Source organism: Rhinoderma darwinii, chromosome 2, assembly GCF_050947455.1.
Source record: "Rhinoderma darwinii isolate aRhiDar2 chromosome 2, aRhiDar2.hap1, whole genome shotgun sequence".
Classification (NCBI taxonomy): Eukaryota; Metazoa; Chordata; class Amphibia; order Anura; family Rhinodermatidae; genus Rhinoderma; species Rhinoderma darwinii.
This window is the reverse complement of record NC_134688.1, coordinates 353,719,918-353,743,086: the sequence shown is the minus strand read 5'-3', so window position 1 is coordinate 353,743,086 and position 23,169 is coordinate 353,719,918. Positions and strand designations below refer to the sequence as shown.

General features: G+C 42.8%; 1 protein-coding gene across 3 annotated transcripts in view; it reads right to left on the bottom strand.

Moving 5' to 3' along the window:
• Positions 1-10,768: 10,768 nt before the first annotated feature.
• Positions 10,769-23,169, bottom strand: part of TMCC2 (transmembrane and coiled-coil domain family 2) — a 66,300-nt gene continuing 53,899 nt past the window's right edge. For all 3 annotated transcript variants that reach the window (XM_075853782.1, XM_075853784.1, XM_075853785.1), the window contains exons 5-6: positions 18,057-18,192; positions 10,769-12,754 (exon numbers count right to left, since the gene is read on the bottom strand). In XM_075853782.1, the coding sequence (XP_075709897.1) occupies positions 12,443-12,754; positions 18,057-18,192 (448 nt within the window). In that variant the 3' untranslated portion in view covers positions 10,769-12,442. The remainder of the gene's footprint in view (positions 12,755-18,056; positions 18,193-23,169) is intronic.

Sequence of the window (23,169 nt, the reverse complement as noted above, 5' to 3'; positions counted from 1 at the left end):
AAGCACTGATTGCATTGATGCGTGAAACACAGACAGCACATGGATGTGCGTCCGTGTGCGGTCTGTGGTTTTCACGCACCCATAGACATCAATGGGCGGCTAGGTGTGTGAAAAGGTACCAATATAGGACATGCAGTAAGTTTTTACGCAACGTACACTCGCTGCGTTATAACACGCGTGTCTGAATGGCCTCCTTAAAATCAATGGGTTGGTGTGCCGTGCGTTATTTCAATGCACACCACAAGCATGAGAATCACGCTCGTCTGAATGAGCCCTACCTTAGTTTGAGACCTGACCAGATTTCTGTCTGCACTGGGAAACCTGATTAATCTACATGGAGTATTATAGGATTACTGCATGGAAAAAAGTCCTTTGTGATATAATTCTGGAGCATTCTGCTTAGTAAATATCACCAGATGGGTTAGAAAAGTAAATGGAGAGGATTCAAGGAGCTGTTGACATGGGATTAGACAAAGGGTGAAAGTGGAGTCTTCTGTTGAGTGAGAAAAGCATGTACCATATACAATATAAACAGTAAAGAAAATCTTTATAAATTAATTCTGAGAGATTATTTGCATCCGAATGGAGTATTCCAGAACATCAGCATTTACGTTGATAACCTATTGTGTGACTTCGATTTGGGTCTTTCCTCGTTTATAAGAGATACTACTGATATCTTTAAGAGACTGGAGGGGCTTGTAGTACCTCCTTGCCAGTCTATGTGGAGGCACAGTACAGCTCCATACTTCATTAACTTGGGTGCGGGGCTTTCCGGAAACAAACGAAAACCATTTGCAAAGGAAGCATTACTATTGAAATCAATGGTAATGCAAACAGAAGCTATGGTTTCTATCTGCCTTTCCGCTGATGGGTTCCTCGGACGGAAAGGTCTAGCGGAACCCATCAACGGAAGCCCTTAGGGTATGTTCACACGCAGTGTTTCCAGGCGTATTTCGGGGCGTTTTCGCCTCGAAAAACGCCTGACAAAACGGAAGCTGAACGCCTAAAAACAACTGCCTATTAAAATCAATGGGAAAAACAGCATTTAGTTCAGACAGGGCGTGTTTTAAAAAACGGAGCGTAAAAAGACGCTCTGTAAAAAGAAGTAGCATGTCACTTCTTGAGGTGTTTTTTGGAGCTGATTTTCCATTGAACACTATGAAAAACGCCTCAAAAGAAGCCTGAAAAGAAGCCTCAAAAGAAGCTCCAAATTAAAAGAAGCTTAATTTTCAGCTTCAAAAACGCCTGTAAGTCAGAAATCTGAAAACCGTTCCGTATTTGCAGACGTTTTTTGCTAAGCGTGTTATTATACCCTAAGGGTATGTGCACACGACCTATTTTCACACATAATGGAGGCGTTTCACGCCTCGAATTACGCCTGAAAAGACGGCTCCAATACGTCGGCAAACATCTGCCCATTGCTTGCAATGGGTCTTACGATGTTCTGTGCAGACGAGCTGTAATTTTACGCTTCGCTGTCAAAAGACGGTGCGTAAAATTACGCCCACTTTAAAGAAGTGCAGGACACTTCTTGGGACGTAATTGGAGCAGTTTTTCATTGACTCCATTGAAAAAACGCTCCAATTACGTCCGTAAAAACGTCTGAAATTCAGGAGCTGTTTTTTGATCCGTAATTTCATATGTATTTTGCGTTGCCATGTGAACATACCCTGACACTTATGTGAACTGGCCCTAAATCCCAGAAAAAAGCTAAATGGGAGCAGCATGAAATGGGCTGAATATATACACCGCTCACAACTCTCTTAACCCCTTCAGGACGCAGCCTGTTTTGGCCTTCAGGACGCAGCCAATGGTTTCAAATCTGACATGTTTCACTTTATGTGGTAATAACTTCGGAATGCTTTTACCTATCCAAGCGATTCTGAGAATGTTTTCTCGTGACACATTGGACTTTATGTTGCTGGCAAAATTTGCTCGATACCTTAAGTATTTAATTGTGAAAAACACCAAAATTTAGCGAAAAATAGCAAAAATTTGCATTTTTCTAAATTTATATGTATCTGCTTGTAAGACAGATAGTAATACCTCACAAAATTGTTGCTAATTGACATCACCCATATGTCTACTTTAGATTGGCATTGTTTTTTGAACTTCCTTTTATTTTTCTATGACATCACAAGGCTTAGAACTTTAGCAGCAATTTCTCAAATTTTCAAGAAAATTTCAAAAGGCTATTTTTACAGGGACCAGTTCAGTTGTGAAGTGGATTTAAGGGCCTTATATATTAGAAACACTCGATAAGTCACCCCATTTTAAAAATGTCACCCCTCAAAGTATTCAAAACAGCATTTAGAAAGTTTCTTAACTCTTTAGATGTTTCACAGGAATTAAGGCGAAAGTAGATGTGAAATTTTCAAATTTCTTTTTTTTTTGCAGAAATTAATTTTCATCTATTTTTTTTGTAACACAGAAATTTTTACCAGAGAAACGCAACTCAATATCTATTGCCCAGATTCTGCAGTTTTTAGAAATACCCCACATGTGGCCCTAGTGCACTTATTGACTGAAGCACAGGCCTCAGAATCAAAGGAGCACCTAGAGGATTTTGGGGCCTTCTTTTATTAGAAAATATTTTAGTCACCATGTCGGGTCTGAATGGCTTTTGTGGTGCCAAAACAGTGGAAATCCCGCAAAAGTGACCCCATTTTGGAAACTATACCCCTTGAGGAAATTATGTAGGGGTATAGTGAGCATTTTGACACCACAGGTTTTTTGCAGAAATTATTGGAAGTAGGCCGTGAAAATGAAAATCTACATTCTTTCAAAGAAAATGTAGGTTTAGCTAATTTTTTCTAACTTCCACAAGGACTAAAAGGAGAAAATGCGCCACTACTTTTGTAAAGCAATTTCTCCCGAGTAAAACAATACCCTGCATGTGGTCATAAATGGCTGTTTGGACACACGGCAGGGCTTAGAAGGGAAAGAGCGCCATTTGGCTTTTGGAGCTCAAATTTAGTAGGAATGGTTTGCGGAGACAACGTCACATTTGCAAAGCCTCTAAGGGACCAAAACAGTGAAAACACCAAAAAAGTTAATCCATGTAGGAAACTACACCCCTTGAAAAATCCATCTAGGGGTGTAGTGAGCATTTTTAACCCACAGGGGTTTCATAGATTTTATTAGAATTGGGCAGTGAAGATACAAAAAAAAATCATTTTTTTCCAATAAGACGTAGTTTTAGCTCAAAATTTTTTATTTTCTCAACAAATAAAGGAATAAAAGAACCCCAACATTTGTAAAGCAACTTCTCTGGAGTACGGCAATACCCCATTTGTGGTCATAAACTGCTGTTTAGGAACACGGCAAGGATCAGAAGAGAAGGAGCGCCATTTGGCTTTTGGAGCACAGATTTTGCTGGATTGGTTTCTTGACACCATGTCACTTTTGCAAAGCTCCTAAGGTACCAGTACAGTGGAAATTCCCCAAAAGTGACTCGATTCACGAAACTACACCCCTTGAGGAATTCATCTAGGGGTGTAGTGAGCATTTTGACCCCACAGGTGTTTCATAGATTTTATTGGAATTGGGCAGTGAAAATAAAAAAAATCCTTTTTCTTCAATAAGACGTAGTTTTAGCTGAAAATGTTTCATTTTCTCAAATAAATGAAAAAAAGCACCCCAACACTTGTAAAGCAACTTCTTTTGTGTGCGGCAATACCACATATGTGGTCATAAACTGCTGTTTGGGCACAGAGTAGGGCTCAGAAGGGAAGGAGCGCCATTTGGCTTTTGGAGTACAGATTTTGCTGGATTGGTTTCTGGGCGCTGTGTCGCATTTGCATTTTGGAAACTACACCCCTCAAGGTATTCACCTAGGGGTGTAGTGAGCATATTAACCCCACAGGTGATTGGCAGAAATTGGTGTGCACTCGATGTTGCAGAGTTAAAATTAGTTTTTTTTCCATAGATATGCCAATATGTGGTGCCCAGCTTGTGCCACTGGAGACACACCCCCCAAAAATTGTTTAAAGGGTTCTCCCGGGTATGGCGATTCGATATATGTGGAAGTAAACTGCTGTTTGGGCACACTGTAGGGTTCAGAAGGGAGGTAGCGCAATTTGGCTTTTGGAGCGTGGATTCTTCTTGTAGTAGTTTTGTTTTGAGTCTTACTGGTATTTCCGTTTATAATGTGGGTGTACATGTAAGCCGGGTGGAGTATATAAGGGGCATAGTCAGGTGGTATAATAATGGGGTAAAAAAAAAAACAATAAAATAATCCATAGATGTGTGTTATGCTGTGACACAATCCTTTCTGCACAGGCCGGTGTCACACTAATAAATGGACTTTACTTATTCCTCTTTTGGTCCACACTCAGGATCTTTGCAGTTTGAGGAATTTTGCTGGGAAGTGTTGTCCTGGTATAATACGGGCACCCTCACTTCCAGCAGATATGTTTGGGCCCTACCCTTCCTGGTTCCCTAATTTTAGGGGCCTTGATAATTCTCCACTTGAAACAGAAGAAACGTTCCCCTCGGGCCGGCACAACTGCTTTATTTTTATTTCCTGGCTTATTGGAGCCTTAACTAATTTTATTTTTTCATAGACGTAGTGGTATGAGGGCTGTTTTTTTTGCGGGACGAGCTGTAGTTTTTATTGGTATCATTTTGGGGTACATGCGACTTTTTGATCACTTGTTATCCGTTTTTTTTTGGGAGGCAAGGTGACCAAAAAACAGCAATTGTGGCATATTTTTTTAGTTTTTTTTATATAGCGTTCACCACGCATTATAAATGACATGTTACCTTTATTCTGCGGGTCAGTCCGATTCCGGTGATACCTAATTTATAGAACTTTTTTATGTTTTACAACTTTTTGCACAATAAAATAACTTTTGTAAAGAGAATGGATTTTTTCTGTCGCCAAGTTGTGAGCGCCATAACGGTTTTAATTTTTTCGTCGATAGAGCTGTATGGGGGCTTGTTTTTAGCGAGACGAGTTATAGTTTTTATAGGTACTATTTTGGGGTACATGCGACTTTTTGATCACTTTTTATTTCAATTTTTGGAAGACAAAGTGACCAAAAAATTGCAATTATATCAGTATTTTTTAGTTTTTTTTTACGGCGTTCACTGTGCGGAATAAATAACATAATATTTTTATAGTTAAGGTCGTCACCCGGCGGTGATATCGCTGGCTCAGCTCCTGAGCCAGCTCCATCTGTTTCACGTACAGTTACGTGGAATTGCAGGAAAACACCATCTCCCATCACGTAACTGTACGTGAAATTGCGGGAAGGGGTTAAAGGAACGATTAACCATTATAACATTTTAGATCAGAACAGAAGGAAGACAGCGGGAATGGGGAGCTGATGGAGATGAGTCTATGGAGAGGACACCTGGAAATGAACTCTCCCCAGTAATAATTACATTTCTAGTAGTAAATATTACAGAAATATTAACATTTGTGTGCAATAAATATAATACATCATACACCCCAAGAATATATAACGTGTCCCTTTGTTTATGGGCAGCAAGAATAAATTAAGTATTAATTTAATCATTAGGTGGATAAAATTTAATATTTTAGTAATCATTGCTAACCAAATTCAGCATTTTCTTTGATACCATTATATATTGTACACTATAACATCGCTATATACTGTACACATGAATAATGCTGCCATATATACTGTACACGTGAATAATGCTGCTATATATACACACCGCATTCCAAATTATTATGCAAATGTTATTTTTCGCTGATTTTCCTAAATAGTCGATGCAAATGACAGTCAGTATAATCTTCAAGCCCTCAACAGTTGGAGTATAATTCGAATTTTATTGAACAAATCTCCTAATGATAACAGATTTTTTTTTTAGAAGTAAAAAACTCAAAATGCACTGTTTAAAATTATTATGCACAAAAGAGATCAAAACATTTTAAATGTTGTAAAGAGAACTAAAATGGTAATTTGTTGAATTTGCAGAATCAGGGGGTCATATTTACAGGGAAAAAGTAGAGCCAAGATCCAGCGCTGAGTGTAAGTAAAAAGGAACTCCTGTTCCAATTTTATTGGTATAACAAAAATAAAATGAACTATATAAAAATAGTTCTGTAGTATAGCAGAGTACAAAGATGAGAGATGGGTGAAGGATCAGAATAAACCCCGTTGAATTGTGCCTACGTGTTTCTGACACGTCTTGTGTCATTATTTGTAATTTTTGTGCGGTCATATTTACAGAAATAAAAAAAAACTTAAGAGGCCAAGTTACATGTTAACACAGGACCCCTTCTTTGTTATCACTTCACAATTCTTGAATCCATTGAATTTGTGAGTATTTGGACAGTTTCTGCTTGAATATCTTTGCAGGATGTCAGAATAGCCTCCCAGAGCTTCTGTTTTGATGTGAATTGCCTCCCACCCTCATAGATATTTTGCTTGAGGATGCTCCAAAGGTTCTCAATAGGGTTGAGGTCAGGGGAACATGGGGACCACACCATGAGTTTCTCTCCTATTAGCCCATAGCAGCCAATGACACAGAGGTATTCTTTGCAGCACGAGATGGTGCATTTTCATGCATGAAGATAATTTTGCTACGGAAGGCACGGTTCTTCTTTTTCTACCACGGAAGTGGTCAGTCATAAACTCTACGTACTTTGCAGAGGGCATTTTCACACGGTCAGGGACCCTAAAGGGGCCTACCAGCTCTCTCCCCATGATTCCAGCCCAAAACATGACTCCGCCACCTCATTGCTGACGTCGCAGCCTTGTTGGGACATGGTGGCCATTCACCAACCATCCACTACTCCATCCATCTGGACCATCCAGGGTTGCACGGCACTCATCAGTAAACAACACGGTTTGAAAATTAGTCTTCATGTATTTCTGATCCCACTGCAACCGTTTCTGCTTGTGAGCATTTGTTTAGGGGTGGCCGAATAATAGCTTTATGCACACTTGCAAACCTCTGGAGGATCCTATAACTGGAGGTTCGCGGGACTCCAGAGGCACCAGCGGCTTCAAATACCTGTTTGCTGCTTTGCAATGGCTGCTCTCCTAATCCTATTAATTTGTCTGGCAGAAGCCTTCCTCATTATGCCTTTATCTGAATGAACCCGTCTGTGCTCTGAATCAGCCACAAATCTTTTCACAGTACGATGATCACGCTTAAGTTTTCTGGAAATATCCAATGTTTTCATACCTTGTCCAAGGTATTGCACTATTTCACGCTTTTCGGCAGCAGAGAGATCCTTTTTCTTTCCCATACTGCTTGAAACCTGTGGCCTGCTTAATAATGTGGAACGTCCTTAAGTAGTTTTCCTTTGATTGGGCACACATGGCAAACTAATTATCACAGGTGTCTGAGATTGATTACAATGATCCAAAGAGCCCTAAGACACATTACCATCCATGAGTTAAATTGAAAAACTAATAATTAAATGTTTGACACTTAAATCCAATGTGCATAATAATTTGGAACACGGTGTATTGTACACATAAATAATGCTGCCATATATACAGTACACATGAATAACACCACTATATACTGTACACATAAATAACGCCACTATGTACTGTATACATGAATAGTGCTGCTATATATATATATATATATATATATACAGATAATGCGGAGTATTTATACTGTTGTGGCCGACACGTGGGGAGTTCATCGCTGTCAATCAGTATACAATGAGAAATTAAACACTTGAATAATGCAGCCATATGTACTGTACATATATAGTGTACGTATGATTAATGGGGAGCATGGTGGCCCAGTGGTTAGAACTATTGCCTTGCAGGTTCAAATCCAACCAAGGACAACATCTGCATGGAGTTTGCATGTTTACCGTGGGTTTCCTGTGGGTACTCCGGTTTCCTCCAACACCCCAAAAGCATACCAATAGGGGATTCAGACAGTAACTGGGGGTCTATGTACAGTGCTGCAGAATATGTTGGCACTATATGAGTAACATGCTGCTCAGTAATGCTGCTCTACAAATGGTATTATTATTATTCATGTTTACAGCATATATGGCATATGCTGTAAACATGAATAATAATACTATATAACGTACACATGAATAATGCCACCAGATATTGTATACTTTATACATGAATATCGCTGCTGCAGCGGTCATGTGTGGTGAAGCAGCTCAGAAAACAAGGACTGGAGGGGATCAGTGAAGTGGCAGCACTGGATTTAAACTTTCCACCCACCCCACACGTGACCTGTTATTTTCTTGATCCCGGATAACCTCTTTAACAAGAACTGTGTGGGGGTTGCCAACCAGCCCACTGTGTACCAGCTCATCTGGCATTTGCCAGAACTGCCAGATGGCCAGTCTGGCCCTGCCGGACAGTCATTTAAAGAACCAAGAATTCGCAAATTGCAAAACAAAAGAGGTGGTCTATATGGCCACGTGCGAATGCCCACAAAATTACGTGGGTAAAACTATTTGTGAATTCTGGCGACACGTCCCGGATCAAATAGGAAACCTTCATAGAGAGGAGGATAAATGCCTATCAAGGCATATGCACGAATTAAACCTCCAATACCCAGAAGTGGTCATATTTCAGGTGTTGGAAGTAGTACGCCCCCCAATTGTACGAGGAGGGCATTGGAACAGATCACTCCTACAGAAGGCGTTCAGATGGATCTATCATCTGAAGTCAATGCACCCAAATGGCATTAATCAAAATTTGTCATACACCTATTTAACCTGAGGTCTTAATATTTATTGTGTTCAGGCCTGACAGTTAGCATTTGTATCTCAACATTCATTTGTGATAGTGCTTAGACCAAGTTGGATGATAAAGTCCACATGATGCGATGTAGCATTTGCCATTTCAAATTATACCTAAATAGCAATACTCAACTTGAGAATAACTTGGGACGGGGTCCCTCTAATATGCAAGTAGTTTCCATATTCCTTTTTGTTTGTTTTTTTTGGGGGGTGGGGTTCACTTTTGTTGTGTTGATATTGCCTTCTGCTCTTGCTATTTACAGCGTGCCGATCCACCTTAAATGAGGTTTTTACCACAATTGTCCCTAGCAACAGCTTTAATATATGTATTTACTTACTGGACCAGCTACCATTCTAAGTCTGTATGTATTATTATACATATGTAAGGATCTACCCACTGAGTGAGGTGTGACAATTTCATGAGGCTACTACCCAGCTAATCAAAGTCTCATTTCCGCAGTCTGGGCGCTAATTGGTCACTCACTGCCAAGTCCACAGTTAACTGGGCAGGGTTTATGGAGCGCCAGCCATTCTGGTTGGGGATTGGCTGGTTTGAGCTGTGACACTGCTTTGGGCGGGGCTTATTCCCATTTTAGATGGGATACTTTTGCTGCAGACAGCGGCTTGCAATCATGTGCACGCTTGGCCCGATTTAGTGCTCCAGCATTGTCGGATAGTGCTTTCGTATTGTCAAATTAAGGAATAATGGTACCAGCTTACTGCGATGCCCCTGATAATTCACTGCAGATGGTGGAGAAATGTGTAGGGCTTTGTTAGGGATATACAGTTAGAAGAATTATTAGCTAGAGAGCCTGTTCAATAGCCCTTGCCAAGTTCGCAGGCTAATGTATGGCAGACCGTTACATCATTGAATATCTAGACATCCAGTTTATTGTTATACTGTAGCCTCTAGTGTATCAGCCCCCATAGCTCTCAACCTGAGGGGAAAACAGTGTAATATTGTTACAAAAATATACACAATATATTAGTGTTCTCCAATACGAAACCATACTAATTGGTTTCCAAAAATATTTATTGGAAACGTAGGTGTCTAGCTAGGTACCAACTTTGGTCCCAGAATATAACCCACATCATTTGTTACCATGCAGTACAACGCGCGGTTGCACGTACTGCCTATATCCATATGTATTTTTATGAAATGTTGTTCCAGCTTCAGTTAGCGTAGAATAAATAGGAGTTCAATTATTTTCCAGTGAAGGATTGGTGGGCCCAGTGGCATAATTTCACAGGGAGGGGTTGGATATGGCATCACCAGAGCACCAGGATTTGCTGCGCTCAACCTCTAAATCAACACAAGCCCCAAGAGTACATGAGTAGTGCAGAAGGTTGCAGCAGGAAGCAGCAACCAGACAAAGGCCCACAGCCGAAATTATGATCAATGAGCCATGTGGTCAAAAATTATGCCGCTCACAGTAAACAGACAGGATATAGGACATATGAACTTACCTGATGGTCCACCAAGTGGCAGGTCCATTGCGGATCTTTGGCAGACTTATGTACTGTAGGTGGCTTTTGAACATCACAATGAAGTCCCCAACTCAACATTTTAAAAACTTATGCTAGTTTTAAGTATTTTAGTGATATTCCAAGAGCCGCCGGAGGGCAGGTAACTAGATATTACCCTTGTGTGTGTATGTATATATATATATATATATATATATATATATATATATATATATATAGTACAACCAATGCTGGCAGTTCTGATGATGAATTATTAGGATTTTACTGTATATGACCCCTTTCAAGAGCGTACATGCCATTCTCCAGTGTTAGGCGCTGCACTGGACTGAACACTGCATATTAAAATAGATTATCTTCTTTTATGTAAGCTGTCAGAATTTATAGTATTTACCTTGGACACCATTTTGACTTATTATATATCCAGATTGCTTAATTATAAACCATGTCTATATATACAGATACAGTATGCCACAGTATTCACAATTTGAGGCTGATGTATAAACCCCATAATCTCATTATTTTAATTTGCCATAAAATCAGTCATCAGCACATTTGATTAAAACTCAGACACAATTTTTAAATGTGTAAATTTTATTTTCACACAGAAGCAAGAGAATGTAACACACAAACCTTGCCTCGTGATAGCGCCGTTACATAAAACAGCAGAAAAGACTATGGAAAGATGAATTTTTTTGTCCAAAAGGATGAAAATGCACAAATAAAATGTCTCCAGATTGCCAGAGACAGTAAGATTTATGATATGTACACATAACTTAAAGGGAAAAACCTCTAAATATGTACATGTAATACTTCTGGTAAAAAATAGAATCTAAAACACGTGAAATCAATTTCATACATGTGATGTGGAGTGTCTATGTTGTTTTGAAATGATTTGGCTATTTCAAAATTTTAAACCCTTTTCAACTTGTGCATTTGTTAATGCATTACAGCAAAACTAGAAAAAGAAATAAAAAAACAGCAAAAAAACACAAATAAATCTCTAGTATAGTAAAAAAAAAAAAAAGGCTGCTCAAAAATGTCCACACACCTAGCCACAGTGGAAGCAGCAACTGTGTGCTGAACCAATATTCCCACTATAGATTCACAGCAAAGTATACCGCCTATAAACTGCCTCTCTCCACTGTGTATAGGGTGTAAGTACACTTTAACCTGCAATAAATAAATAAATAAATATACAATACTCTTTATATATGCAAATGGTCCGGGATAAATAAACACATGAAATGCAATTTCATTTATGGGCCTCCCCATAAATACTGTACTTTATGAGTTATGGCCAGAGTACTTCTTCACTAAGAGAACATGACCGGCTATGTCAGCTGTTTGTGTTTGGGAGAGTGCAGTATTGCACTACCCAATGTGTGACCTGCCAAGCACGTCAAGTTATTGCATTACAAATAGAATACTTCTTGAAATTACACGAGTTTCCTCCTTCCTGAATTTATGTAAACAGTTTACTGTAGATGTTTGTACTGCTGGCCATACAGCACCCACCCCCAAAACAGTTCCTTTAAAATGAGGGAACCATAGGGGAAAAAAAAAAGAAAGGTAAACCATCATGAACCTGCTCCTTACACTCCCTAAGTCTATGTCCACCAATAATTCTATAAATGAACCTATATAAACCTTCCGTATCAAAATTCAAAGCAATACCGAGGAGTATCTCATAAAACACGGCTCTCCTGCTAACCGTATCGAGATTTGTCTTTCCGTTAAACATAAATGTTTTGACCGCTTTGTATTGCCAGCCATTACTTTCTCTCAAACGCCAGATTCTTATGTCAAATAATAGAGCCTTGTTCCATATGTGCTCATTTATTACCCAATACTATGTCCTATGGATGCAGCACATTTTCTTCACGACTTGTAGAGATGCACAGCCTGCCGCATACATTCACCCCTGGTACTTCATGTTCTGTGATGCAATAGTCTATAGGTAAGTTGTCGCATATTTTCTCCACTGGTACTTCATGTTCTGCGAGCGAAGACACAGCCTATAACTAAGCTCATTCTCCAGTGACCCTTCCATTTTAGGGGGGTATACATGGCAAATAGATGCCCATTGTAAAAAGAAAAGCTCTATATAGATATCAATATATGCATAAACAGATCCATCCAGATAAATACGTGTAGGAACTGGGCATAATCTTCTGTCAAGGTCAGTCTCCCTCTCAGATGTATAGAGAGGGGACATGGATGCAGGTTAGATATATAAAGGGTAAGGAATCAACTGGGCAGTAGGACATGTTCCAGACAGTAAGTAACACAGTCCCAGTGCCTCCATAGTGTGAGCAGGGAGAGTAGAAAGAGCAGGGAGGACAAAAGACGCAGACGTGTTTTAACCAGTGGAGTTATAAAACTGGCAGCTGTAGAAACAAAGACTAGCAGAACGGCCATTAGGGCTAGCAGCACGTTGATGAACTTGCCAAGCAAAGCCCGAGCATTGGCATTTTCCACCCCTTCCAGCTGCACAACCTGTTGCTGCTGTTGCTGTAACTCTAGCTTAGTGATACGGGTAAGACAAGACTCCACGGCTTCCTGAAATAAAAAATTAAGAACAAAGACAATTTGAGAGAAGAGCAAACAAGGAGAAATTGAACAGAGTGGGTCTCTAGAAAAGAAACCAAAAGTATGTATATTCCCAATTAGATTTATTAAAACTGCTACAGGAAGACATATATTCAGTAGATTAGTGGCTAAACTGCCCATTTGAAGTACCCACATTGTTATTTGCAAGCTAAAAATAATATACTTAAAGAAACTTTTCCTAAAACTTTCGCCTGCACTATTCCATTTTCTCGGCAGAAAACTTTATAAAAACCGTCAAGATATAAATAATACAATGTTTTCTTGCGTCAAAGTTGCAAAAGGGCCCAAAAGGCATTTTGCTTTGCAAATTGCGACTTTTGGCTTTATTTTGCCACCCTCGCCACTTTTCTTGAAAGTGGTATGGCTTCTGAATAGGGGGCGTGACCAATGAGGCCTAACAAATTTATTATAATTTATGCCAGAAAAATTACTCGTACCTTGCCCCCCCTCATCAGACATACCACAAAAGAAAAGAGGTTCCACAGCACTGGACCACGAATGGGTGCACGCCTAGACTGGACCTGGTCCACGGTCCTCAATATCAGGCAAACAGAAATAGACAGAGGCAGCACTTCCAAAGATATCAGCTTTTAATCACCCATGGCACGGGTGATTAAAAGCTGATATCTTTGGAAGTGCTGCCTCTGTCTATTTCTGTTTACTTTCCGACATATGCATCCAATGTAAAGCCTAAGCTTAATGTGAACACAGCCTAACTGTGATTAATGTAGATTCCAGGTGAACATATCATGTTGAGTGACATAGTTAGACATCAGGGACCTCGTGAAGTATTTGAGAATATTTTCTTGAGGCCTTACTTATTACACTATGTCCTTGTGGTCAGGGCCGCCATCAGGAATTTCAGGGCCCCCTACAGCTAAATTTTTTGGGCCCCCCTACCGTGGCACCGCCTGTTAACGGTACTCCGTCCAGCACTATATCATGGTACCCAGGGCGGCCATCAGGGGGGGTATTAGGGGTACTGATGTGAGAGGCCCGGCCAAACCTAATTGAAAGGGGGGCCCGGCAAACTGCCGCGACTTGCCTTTGGTAGAAAAAAAACAGGCCCCTGCAATGGGGCCCGTTTTTTTCACCAAAAGAATGTTGTGAGCTGCGGGCCCCCCTTTCAATTAGGTTTGGCCGGGCCTCTCACATCAGTACCCATAATACCCCCCCTGATGGCGGCCCTGGGTAGCATGGGGGTCGTCATGGGGCCGTCAAACACCGCCGCCCGTGCGACCGATCGCGCGCACCCGCAAACTCCTGCGCATGGGCACCCGCGACCGCCTGGAACCGCGCACCGAATTTTGAGGCAGATATTGACCTGCCCACACTATCTTGCCGCGTTTTTTGCCCGCTGCGATTGAGGACAGCAGACAAAAAACGCAGGGAAAAATGCATTTTCTGCCTCCCATTGATTTCGATGGGAGGTCAGAGGCAGAACCGCGGCAAGAAAGGACGTGCTGCTTTTTCTTTTTTCCGCGACTGGCTCCCATTGATTTCAGATTAAATCAATGGGAGGCGGTTTTGGAAGTTTTTTGGTGCTGATTCTGACGCAGTGTCCGAGTCAATATCAAGGCCCAAAAAGTCTGTGAACTGGGCCTTATTGTTAGGGCTTATTCAGACGAACGTGTAATACGTCCGTGCAACGCGCGTGATTTTCACACGGACCTATGTTACTCTATGGGGCCATGCAGACTGTCCGTGATTTTCACGCAGCGTGTGTCCGCTGCGTAAAACTCACGACATGTCCTATATTTGTGCATTGTTCGCGCATCACGCACCCATTGAAGTCAATGGGTGCGTGAAAGTCACGCCCAGCACTTCCGCAACCGTATAAACTATGAATGAAAACAGAAAAGCACCACGTGCTACAAACATACAAACAGAGTGTCATAATGATGGCGCGAAAATCACGCAGCCGCGCATCATACGCTGCTGCCACACGGAGCTGTTATGGACCTTTTGCATGCGCAAAACGCCATGTTTTTGCGCGCGCAAATAGCACGCGCTCGTGTGAATCCGGCCTTAGGGTAGGAACACACTAGGCATGAACACTGCGGATTTTATGCAACACATTTTATTGTGGAAAATCCGCAGCGTATCACAGTCGCAGCAGAGTGGATGAGATATGAACAAATCTCATCCACACTCTGCAAAAAAAATTGACCTGCAGTGTGGCTTTTGGCTTTTTAAGCCGCAGCATGTCAATGTATTCTGTGGGATCGCTGCTCCTCTGTTGTGGAAATGCTGCGGTTCTGCCGCAAAAATCACACATGAGAAAAAATAAAAAGGCACTTTTTTAAATTTATAAAAAAGTTTAGACTTGCCCCGGCCGTAGTCCTGGTGACGCGATCCTCTAGTCTTAGCGCAGCTCGGCCTCCTGTCATGACTTTTCATCCCATGTGACCGCTGCAGCGGTCACATGGTCTACAGCGTCATCCCAGGAGGCGGGGCTACGTTCAGAAGAGAGAGATGCGTCACCAGGACTACGGCCGGGGCAAGTCTAAACTTTTTTTTCCCTGCAGGATTCCCGCAGCGGACACGCCTCACGAAACCTGCGCCACTATTTGGTGCGGTTTTGCTGGCAGAATTCCCTGCGGCTACCGGGGCGGATAAGCTGTGTAGTTTTACTCAGCATATCCGCCTAGTGTGTCCCTTATGATGTCGCTCCTGGAGCTGCTGCCGGTCTCTAAATAGGCAGTTGGTCCAGTAGAATTTGGAATTATTTTTTTTTGTGAACCAGCTTAAAAAAATACAAAACTTTTGTGTTAGGGCCTGTTCACATCACCGTTCGCTTCCGCTCCGGGGTTCCATCTGAGGTTTCCGTCGGGTGAACCCCGCAACGGAAAGTGAAAGTGACAGCACAGCTTCCGTCACAATTAGCGCAGTCGACTGCACTATTGATTCCGTCCGAAAACCAGCCGGAATGGTGACGAACGGAAACCATTAGCGATGTTTCCGTCACCATTGAGATCAATGGTGACTGAAACGGAAGCTGTGCTGTCACTTTCACTTTCCGTTGCGGTGTTCACCCGACAGAAACCTCAGATGGAACCCCGGAGCGGAAGCGAACGGTGATGTGAACAGGCCCTAACACAAAAGTTTTGTATTTTTTTAAGCTGGTTCACAAAAAAAAATAATTCCAAATTTTACTGGACCAACTGCCTATTTAGAGACCGGCAGCAGCTCCAGGAGCTGCGCTAAGAATAGAAGATCGCGTCACCAGGACTACGGCCGGGGTAAGTATAAACTTTTTTATCAATTTAAAAAAGTGCCTTTTTTTTTTCTCTTTTGTGATTTTTGCGGCAGAACCGCAGCATTTCCGCACCAGACGAGTGGCGATTCTGCAGCATAAATTGACATGCTGCGGCCTAAAAAGCCACACTGCAGGTCAATTTTTTTTGCAGTGTGTGGATGAGATTTGTTCAAATCTCATCCACTCGGCTGTGACTGTGATACACTGTGGATTTTCCACAATAAAATGTGTTGCATAAAATCCGCAGTGTTCATGCCTAGTGTGTTCCTACCCTAAGGCCGGATTTACACGAGCGTGTGATTTTTGCGTGCGCAAAAAACGTGGCGTTTTGCGCATGCAAAAGGTCCATAACAGCTCCGTGTGTCAGCAGCGTATGATGCGTGGCTGCGTTATTTTCGCGCAGCCGCCATCATTATGACACTCTGTTTGGATGTTTGTAGCACGTGGTGCTTTTCTGTTTTCATTCATAGTTTATACGGCTGCGGGAGTGCTTCCATGTGCTGGGCGTGACTTTCACGCACCCATTGACTTCAATGGGTGCGTGATGCGCGAACAATGCACAAATATTGGACATGTCGTGAGTTTTACGCAGCGGACACACGGACACACGCTGCGTGAAAATCACTGACAGTCTGCTCGGCCCCATAGACTAACATAGGTCCGTGCGAGGCGCGTGAAAATCACACACGTTGCACGGACGTATTACACGTTCGTCTGAATAAGCCCTAACAATAAGGCCCAGTTCACAGAGTTTTTGGCCCTTGATATTGACTCGGACACTGCGTCAGAATCAGCACCAAACAACTTCCAAAACCGCCTCCCATTGATTTAATCTGAAATCAATGGGAGCCAGTCGCGGAAAAAAGAAAAAGCAGCACGTCCTTTCTTGCCGCGGTTCTGCCTCTGACCTCCCATCGAAATCAATGGGAGGCAGAAAATGCATTTTTCGCTGCCTTTTTTGTCTGCTGTCCTCAATCGCCGCGGGCAAAAAACGCAGCAAAAAACGCGGCAAGATAGTGTGGGCAGGTCAAAATCTGCCTCAAAATTCTTTAAGGAATTTTGAGGCAGATTTTTTTGGCCTGCAAAAATACTCTGTGTGAACAGGGCCATACATAAACAGCACTTTCAGACACTTTACTCACTGTGTCAGAAGAGCTGCTCCCTCTCCAGTCCTCGTCAGGCGATGTCTTCGGTCCAGATGTCGTCCTTCACCTCCAGGCTCCAGAAAATTGCGGGGATCGAAGAACTCCTGCCGTCGCGCAAGAACTGGACTCCTCCCCCTCTCCTTACGCAGCTACGCTCTGGAGGAGGAGAAGAAGGAGGAGGCGGAGTCGGACGAGGAGGCCGAGGAGGAGGACGAGGAGGCGGAGGAGGACGAGGAGTCGGAGGCGGGCCAGCAGGTAATTAGACTGTGCGCCGCTGTTCTTCCCAGTTGATTGGTCGCTGTACTTTTGGTGCGTGCGCACCGCATCCCTCTCGGCGGCGGGCACGAGCGGGTTGCTTTCCAGCCTTCCCCAGGTCGTTCGCGCGTGAGCGCGCGTTTGCGGTAACGAGTGCGCCGGCGCGCGCTTGCGGTCGTTCGCGCGCGCGGTGTTTCGCGGCAGTGTTAGATGAGAGGGGGGCCCGCAGCTCACAGCGGTGTTTGATGAGAGGGGGGCCCGCAGCTCACGACATTGCTTTGGTGAAAAGAACAGGCCCCATTGCAGGGGCCTGTTTTTTTCTAACAAAGGCAAGTCGCGGCAGTTGCCGGGCCCCCCTTTCAATTAAGTTTGGCCGGGCCCCCTACAGTAGTACCCCTAATACCCCCCTGATGGCGGCCCTGCTTGTGGTACTCGTTCCTACTGAATTCATTATCCACGCTATCATAGTTATTTACTCAGCACATGCAAGAGTTTTCTCTAAAGTGTGTGTGACTGGTCCATGTTAAAAGATTATGAGATAATCTAGTATAACGCATTTCTCCTTATGTTATATAGAGTCACATATCTGTACCTGAATGTCCCTAGCCCGCTCATATGACTGATAAGCAACTTTCTCCTCCATGCTGGCCAGCTCCTGCTTAAGCAAGGTCATTTCATTTTGATGAAGCTCTGTTAGGTCATTCAGCTGCTCTTCCAAACGTTCATACCTATATAGAATGAAAAACTGATGATAAAACAATGGCTATTTCTTCATTATATTAAACTATTTACAGCTTCCCCTTTTAACATAGGGATGGAAATACGAGATGTTGTCTTATACGGGAAAGAAAATACAACTATACAAAATACAACTGTGTAACTTCCAGGATTATAAATATACTGTTACAAGTATATTGCTGTTTTATATAAAGGTTAAAGTTAGATAAGTAATCGGGGTTATCCGGGTTATTACATTTGATGGCCTTTCCTTAGTCACTCTTAAGCAGAGTAGCCAGTTCTATAATAATTTACAAATTAATACACATATACTTAGTATAATCTATTTTCTATATTGTTCCATTGCAGATACACATTGTCGAAAGTTTTTACAGTTCAGTGACTGTGATTAGAAAAAGTAATGTCGTTTTCCCAAACTACAGCCCTGCTGTGATGTCACTTGGTTCTACTGTTAATTTCTATTCAGCTCAGCCACAGCACAAAAGGTGCTGTTGGTTCTTGTAGTGCTTCTCTAGGATAGTCCATCAATGTTTGGCGGTGGTCAAACCAATAGGACCCGCTAATAAGTGCTCATCCCTTCCATTGTTTAGGCTTATCCTTAGGATAGGTCATCATTATTTGATTGGTGAGGTCTGACTCACGGCACACCCGCCAATCAGCTGTTTGAAAGGGGGCGCGGCGCTGGTACGAGCGCTGCAGCCTCTTCATTGTCTCCATCGGGTCTCAGGCTGCTCGAACTTGCAGTTGTGCAAGATATTGCAGCACTGTCCCATTCACTTGAATTCCTACAAAATCGAACATCTATCAAAAATCATAAAAGGTAATATGTAATGAGCCGATGGTCCAAATTTTTTAGGGCCTCTAGTTGACTTTCCAAATACCATAATAAAATCTTAGCATAAGGTTGCAACTGGTAATTCTTCATCATGACGGCGCAGTTGTAGCTAGGTAACAGGATTTTACTTTACATTTAAAACTTTCAAACATTATTACAATTTAGCAATAACGATGCATTATACAGTGAATGTACACTCTTGAACAACATTTTATTATTTCAATCTTTTTATCAAAGTTCAAAATTCTGTGCGGAATAAGTTTTTTTAGTATATATTTATAGTGGTTGAAGCTCTGTTTTTCTGATACCGAGCTCCAAATTTCCTGCATAGACATGGAGGGAATTTATAATGCACTTTATACCAGTTTTCTGGAATAGAAAATTTGCATAAAATTGACGACATTTGGATTTTTATGCCGACTCTGCTACTTAATCAAGTGGGGCTTAACGGGAGGGTGCATTGCATTACAAAAACTGGCACAAATTATAGTTGACATCTACTCCACCTCATAGCTGGCATAGATTTCTCTTTCTGGCTCAGAGACAGAGATGAGCCTTAATATTTTAGGCACATTTTACTCCAGTGCTCTTTATATTAAAACTGGTATATAAAACATTAGTTTTCAAAAATACCCCCCCCCCCCCCCAAGGAGTTTATGCCAATCTAGGATATTTATGGCATATCCATGGGACATGTCATAAATGGCTAAGGGGCCGTTCACATATGTCAGTTGTCCCTTTCAGTTTCCCTCCGGTGTGTTGCAGAAAAGCTGGAGGGAAACTGATATTAGAACGGATTCCATAGCTTTCTATGGGATCTGTTCTGGCACATAAGTTTTGGCGCCGTACGACGCTGGACCTGTGCAGGAGCCGGATCCAAAAACGTTACCTGCAGCGTTTTTGGGTCCGGCACCCAGGAAGGTCCGGTAGCCGTATTCTATCTTAATTCACTGTAGCCGGATGAACGCCGGATGCTGCCGCATCTACCTTCCAGAACCCCCCTTGTGGGAATCCTCGGCCAGAGCATTGCCGACGCTCTGGCCGGGGAGCAGGAGCGAAATTTAGTGCCACCCATGCCCCCCCTGTAGATTTGACCACCCCCTCATGTAGATCGCACCACTGTAGCTCCCTCTAACAGTGGAATCCCGGCCAGAGCATTGCTGATGCTGTGGCTGGGGCTGGGGATTCCGCTCCATGAGCTGCCTCTGACACCACTGTCCATATATGGGCAGGGACGACAGGGGCTATTCCTGGAGTGGAATCCACTGCCAGAGTGTCGGCAACGCTCCGGCTGGATATTTCGCTACTAGAGGGAGCCCCTGAAGTCCCTCTCCATATATAGACTGTGGCATCAGGGGCTCCTCCTGGAGGGAATCCCCGGCCAGTGCGTTGCCGACGCTATGGCCGGGGATTCCACTCCTAGAGGGACACCCGGACGTCCCTGTCCAAAAATGGACGTTGACATCAGGGGCAGTGGGTGGCACTATCTACAGAGGGCCCTGCAGCATTATCTACAGGGGCTGTTTTGCACCATATACAGAGGGCACTGTGGCATTATCTATAAATTAAATTCATCCGTTTTTAAAACGGACAGTGAAAAACAGATGCAAAACAGGTCACAATCAGCCGTCAAAAACGGAAATATGGAACGGATACAAAATGGCCTTCAAAAACAGACCGAGGCGGCCATTTTTAACGTCAGCAACCCGGACCCTATTGTGTGAATAACAACCATCTCAGCGTGATGTGGGGTGGGTAGGAAATGTGGAGTGGGATTGGGAAACTGTAAAGGCGCCAAAAGCTAGCTAATCCCTGAAGTTAGGGCTAGTGTTTTGCGTCTGAGGGTACACAAGGCTGCTTCGAAGATCTGATCGGAGGTGAGTGGACAGCAGCTGCCTTCTGGACACTCCCTCTCGGCGCTGCACTGAATATGACAATCGTGACATGAAGTCTGACAGTGTGTGTCAGACTTCAGTGTAGCGCCGAGACCAGAGCAGAGAAGAAGAGCCCTGACATGCCAGGATCACGTCAGAAGTTTTGTGAAACGACAAGTACACAACATGTATCTAATCTATCATTTATCCAATCTATCAAAAACTATGCACCACTCTGACAAAATTGGCACATTTTCAGACCCTATACTACCTTTTAGTGGACCATTGTAGTAAAAAACGGATGGTAAAAACTGACGACAACCAATGGCAACTGATGGTTTTGTAGTAAAAATTGTGAAAGCGCCTGATGGCAATTAATACATTTTTGCATCAGTTTTTGCATCAGTTGTAATCACTGAGACAAAAAACTGATGCTGATGCAACTGACATATGTGAACGCACCCTAACAGAAGCGTGTCCCATCGCTGGGACCCACACCTATCTTCAGAATAGGGATCATCCGACCCCATCCTACATGAAGAGGTACCCTTTGACTGCCACATCCAATTGGATGATTGGGGAGGTGGCCATGCATATGTGCAGTTCTCTCCATTTACTTCTATGGGAGTTACGGAAATAGCAAGCAAGAGGCGGGACAGGGATTGGGTGACCCACATTCTGGAGGTAAGTGCGGAGCTGGCACACGCATCTATCAGACTATTGTGGTATATCCTGTCCAAATCAGTTCCAAACCCATATAAAGTATCCTTTAACCCCTTCCCGACATTTGACGTACATGTACGTCATGGAAAGCATTGACTTCCCGCAAAATGCCGTACATGTACGTCAAATGTTTGGCACCGGCTCAGAAACTGAGCCGGTGCCATCATCACCGGATCTCAGCTGTATCTTACAGCTGACATCCGACTGTAACGGCGGGGACCGAAATTAGCTTCGATCCCCGCCATTAACCCCTTAAGTGCAGCGCTCAAACGCGATCGCTGCACTTAAGGTGTTTGCAGCTCATCGGAGCCCCAGCAATGAAATTGCCGGGGTTCCGGTGGCTGCAATGGCAACCGGAGGCCTAATACTGGCCTCCCGGTCTGCCTAGCACCGAAGCCGGTCAAGATCCGCCCGGCGGCGGAGCCTGATCGGCTTCCGTAGCTGCCGGCAAGATGGCGCCGGGTCAGGAGCTGATCCGGCGTCATCAGCGGTGGATGTCAGCTGTACTGTACAGCTGACATCCACCTGTAACGGCAGGAACCGGAGCTAGCTCCGATCCCTGCCATTAACCCCTTCGATGCAGCAATCGAAAGCGATTGCTGCATCGTAGCGGTTACTAGCAGATCGCCAGCCCTGACAGGCAATCGGGACTGGCGACTGCTGTTATGGCAACAGGAGACACAATGGTCTCCTGCTCTGCCATTACGGAAGCCTATTAGGCCCCGCCGGGAGGCGAAGCCTAATCGGCTTGCTGTCAGTGAATGACTGACAGATCTAATACATTGCACTACATAGGTAGTGCAATGTATTAGAAAAAAAAAAATCTGACCGTTGGACCTTCAAGTCCCCTAGTGGGACTTGAAGAAAAGTGTAAAAAAAGTGTAAAAAAGTGTAAAAAAGTGTAAAAAAGTGTAAAAAAGTGTAAAAAAGTGTAAAAAAGTGTAAAAAAAAGTGCAAAAAATAAAAGTTTGAAAACAATAAAAGTTTCAAGTAATCAAATAAAACACAATCCCCCTTTTACTCTTATCAAGTCCTTTATTATTGAAAAATAATAATAAACCATATGTATTTGGTATCGCCACGACCGTAACGACCTGAGGTATCAAAATATTGTATTATTTATTGCACGCGGTGAACAGCGTAAAAAAAAACGTAAAAAACGTTACCAGAGTTTCTGTTTTTTAGTCACTTTGCCCTACAAATATTAGAATAAAAAGTGATCAAAAAGTCGCACGTATCCAAAAATGGTACCTATAAAAACTATAGCTCGTCCCGCAAAAAACAAGCCCTCATACACCTCCGTCGACCAAAAAATTAAAACGTTATGGTTCTCACAACTTTGCGACAGAAAAAAAATACATTCTTTTTACAAAAGTAATTTTATTGTGAAAAAAGTTGTAAAACATAAAGAAATGCTATAAATTAGGTATCGCCAGAATCGTACTGACCCACAGAATAAAGTTAACATGTAGTTTATAACGCATGGTGAACGCTGTATAAAAAAAACGAAAAAAGCTGTGCCAGAATTGCATTTT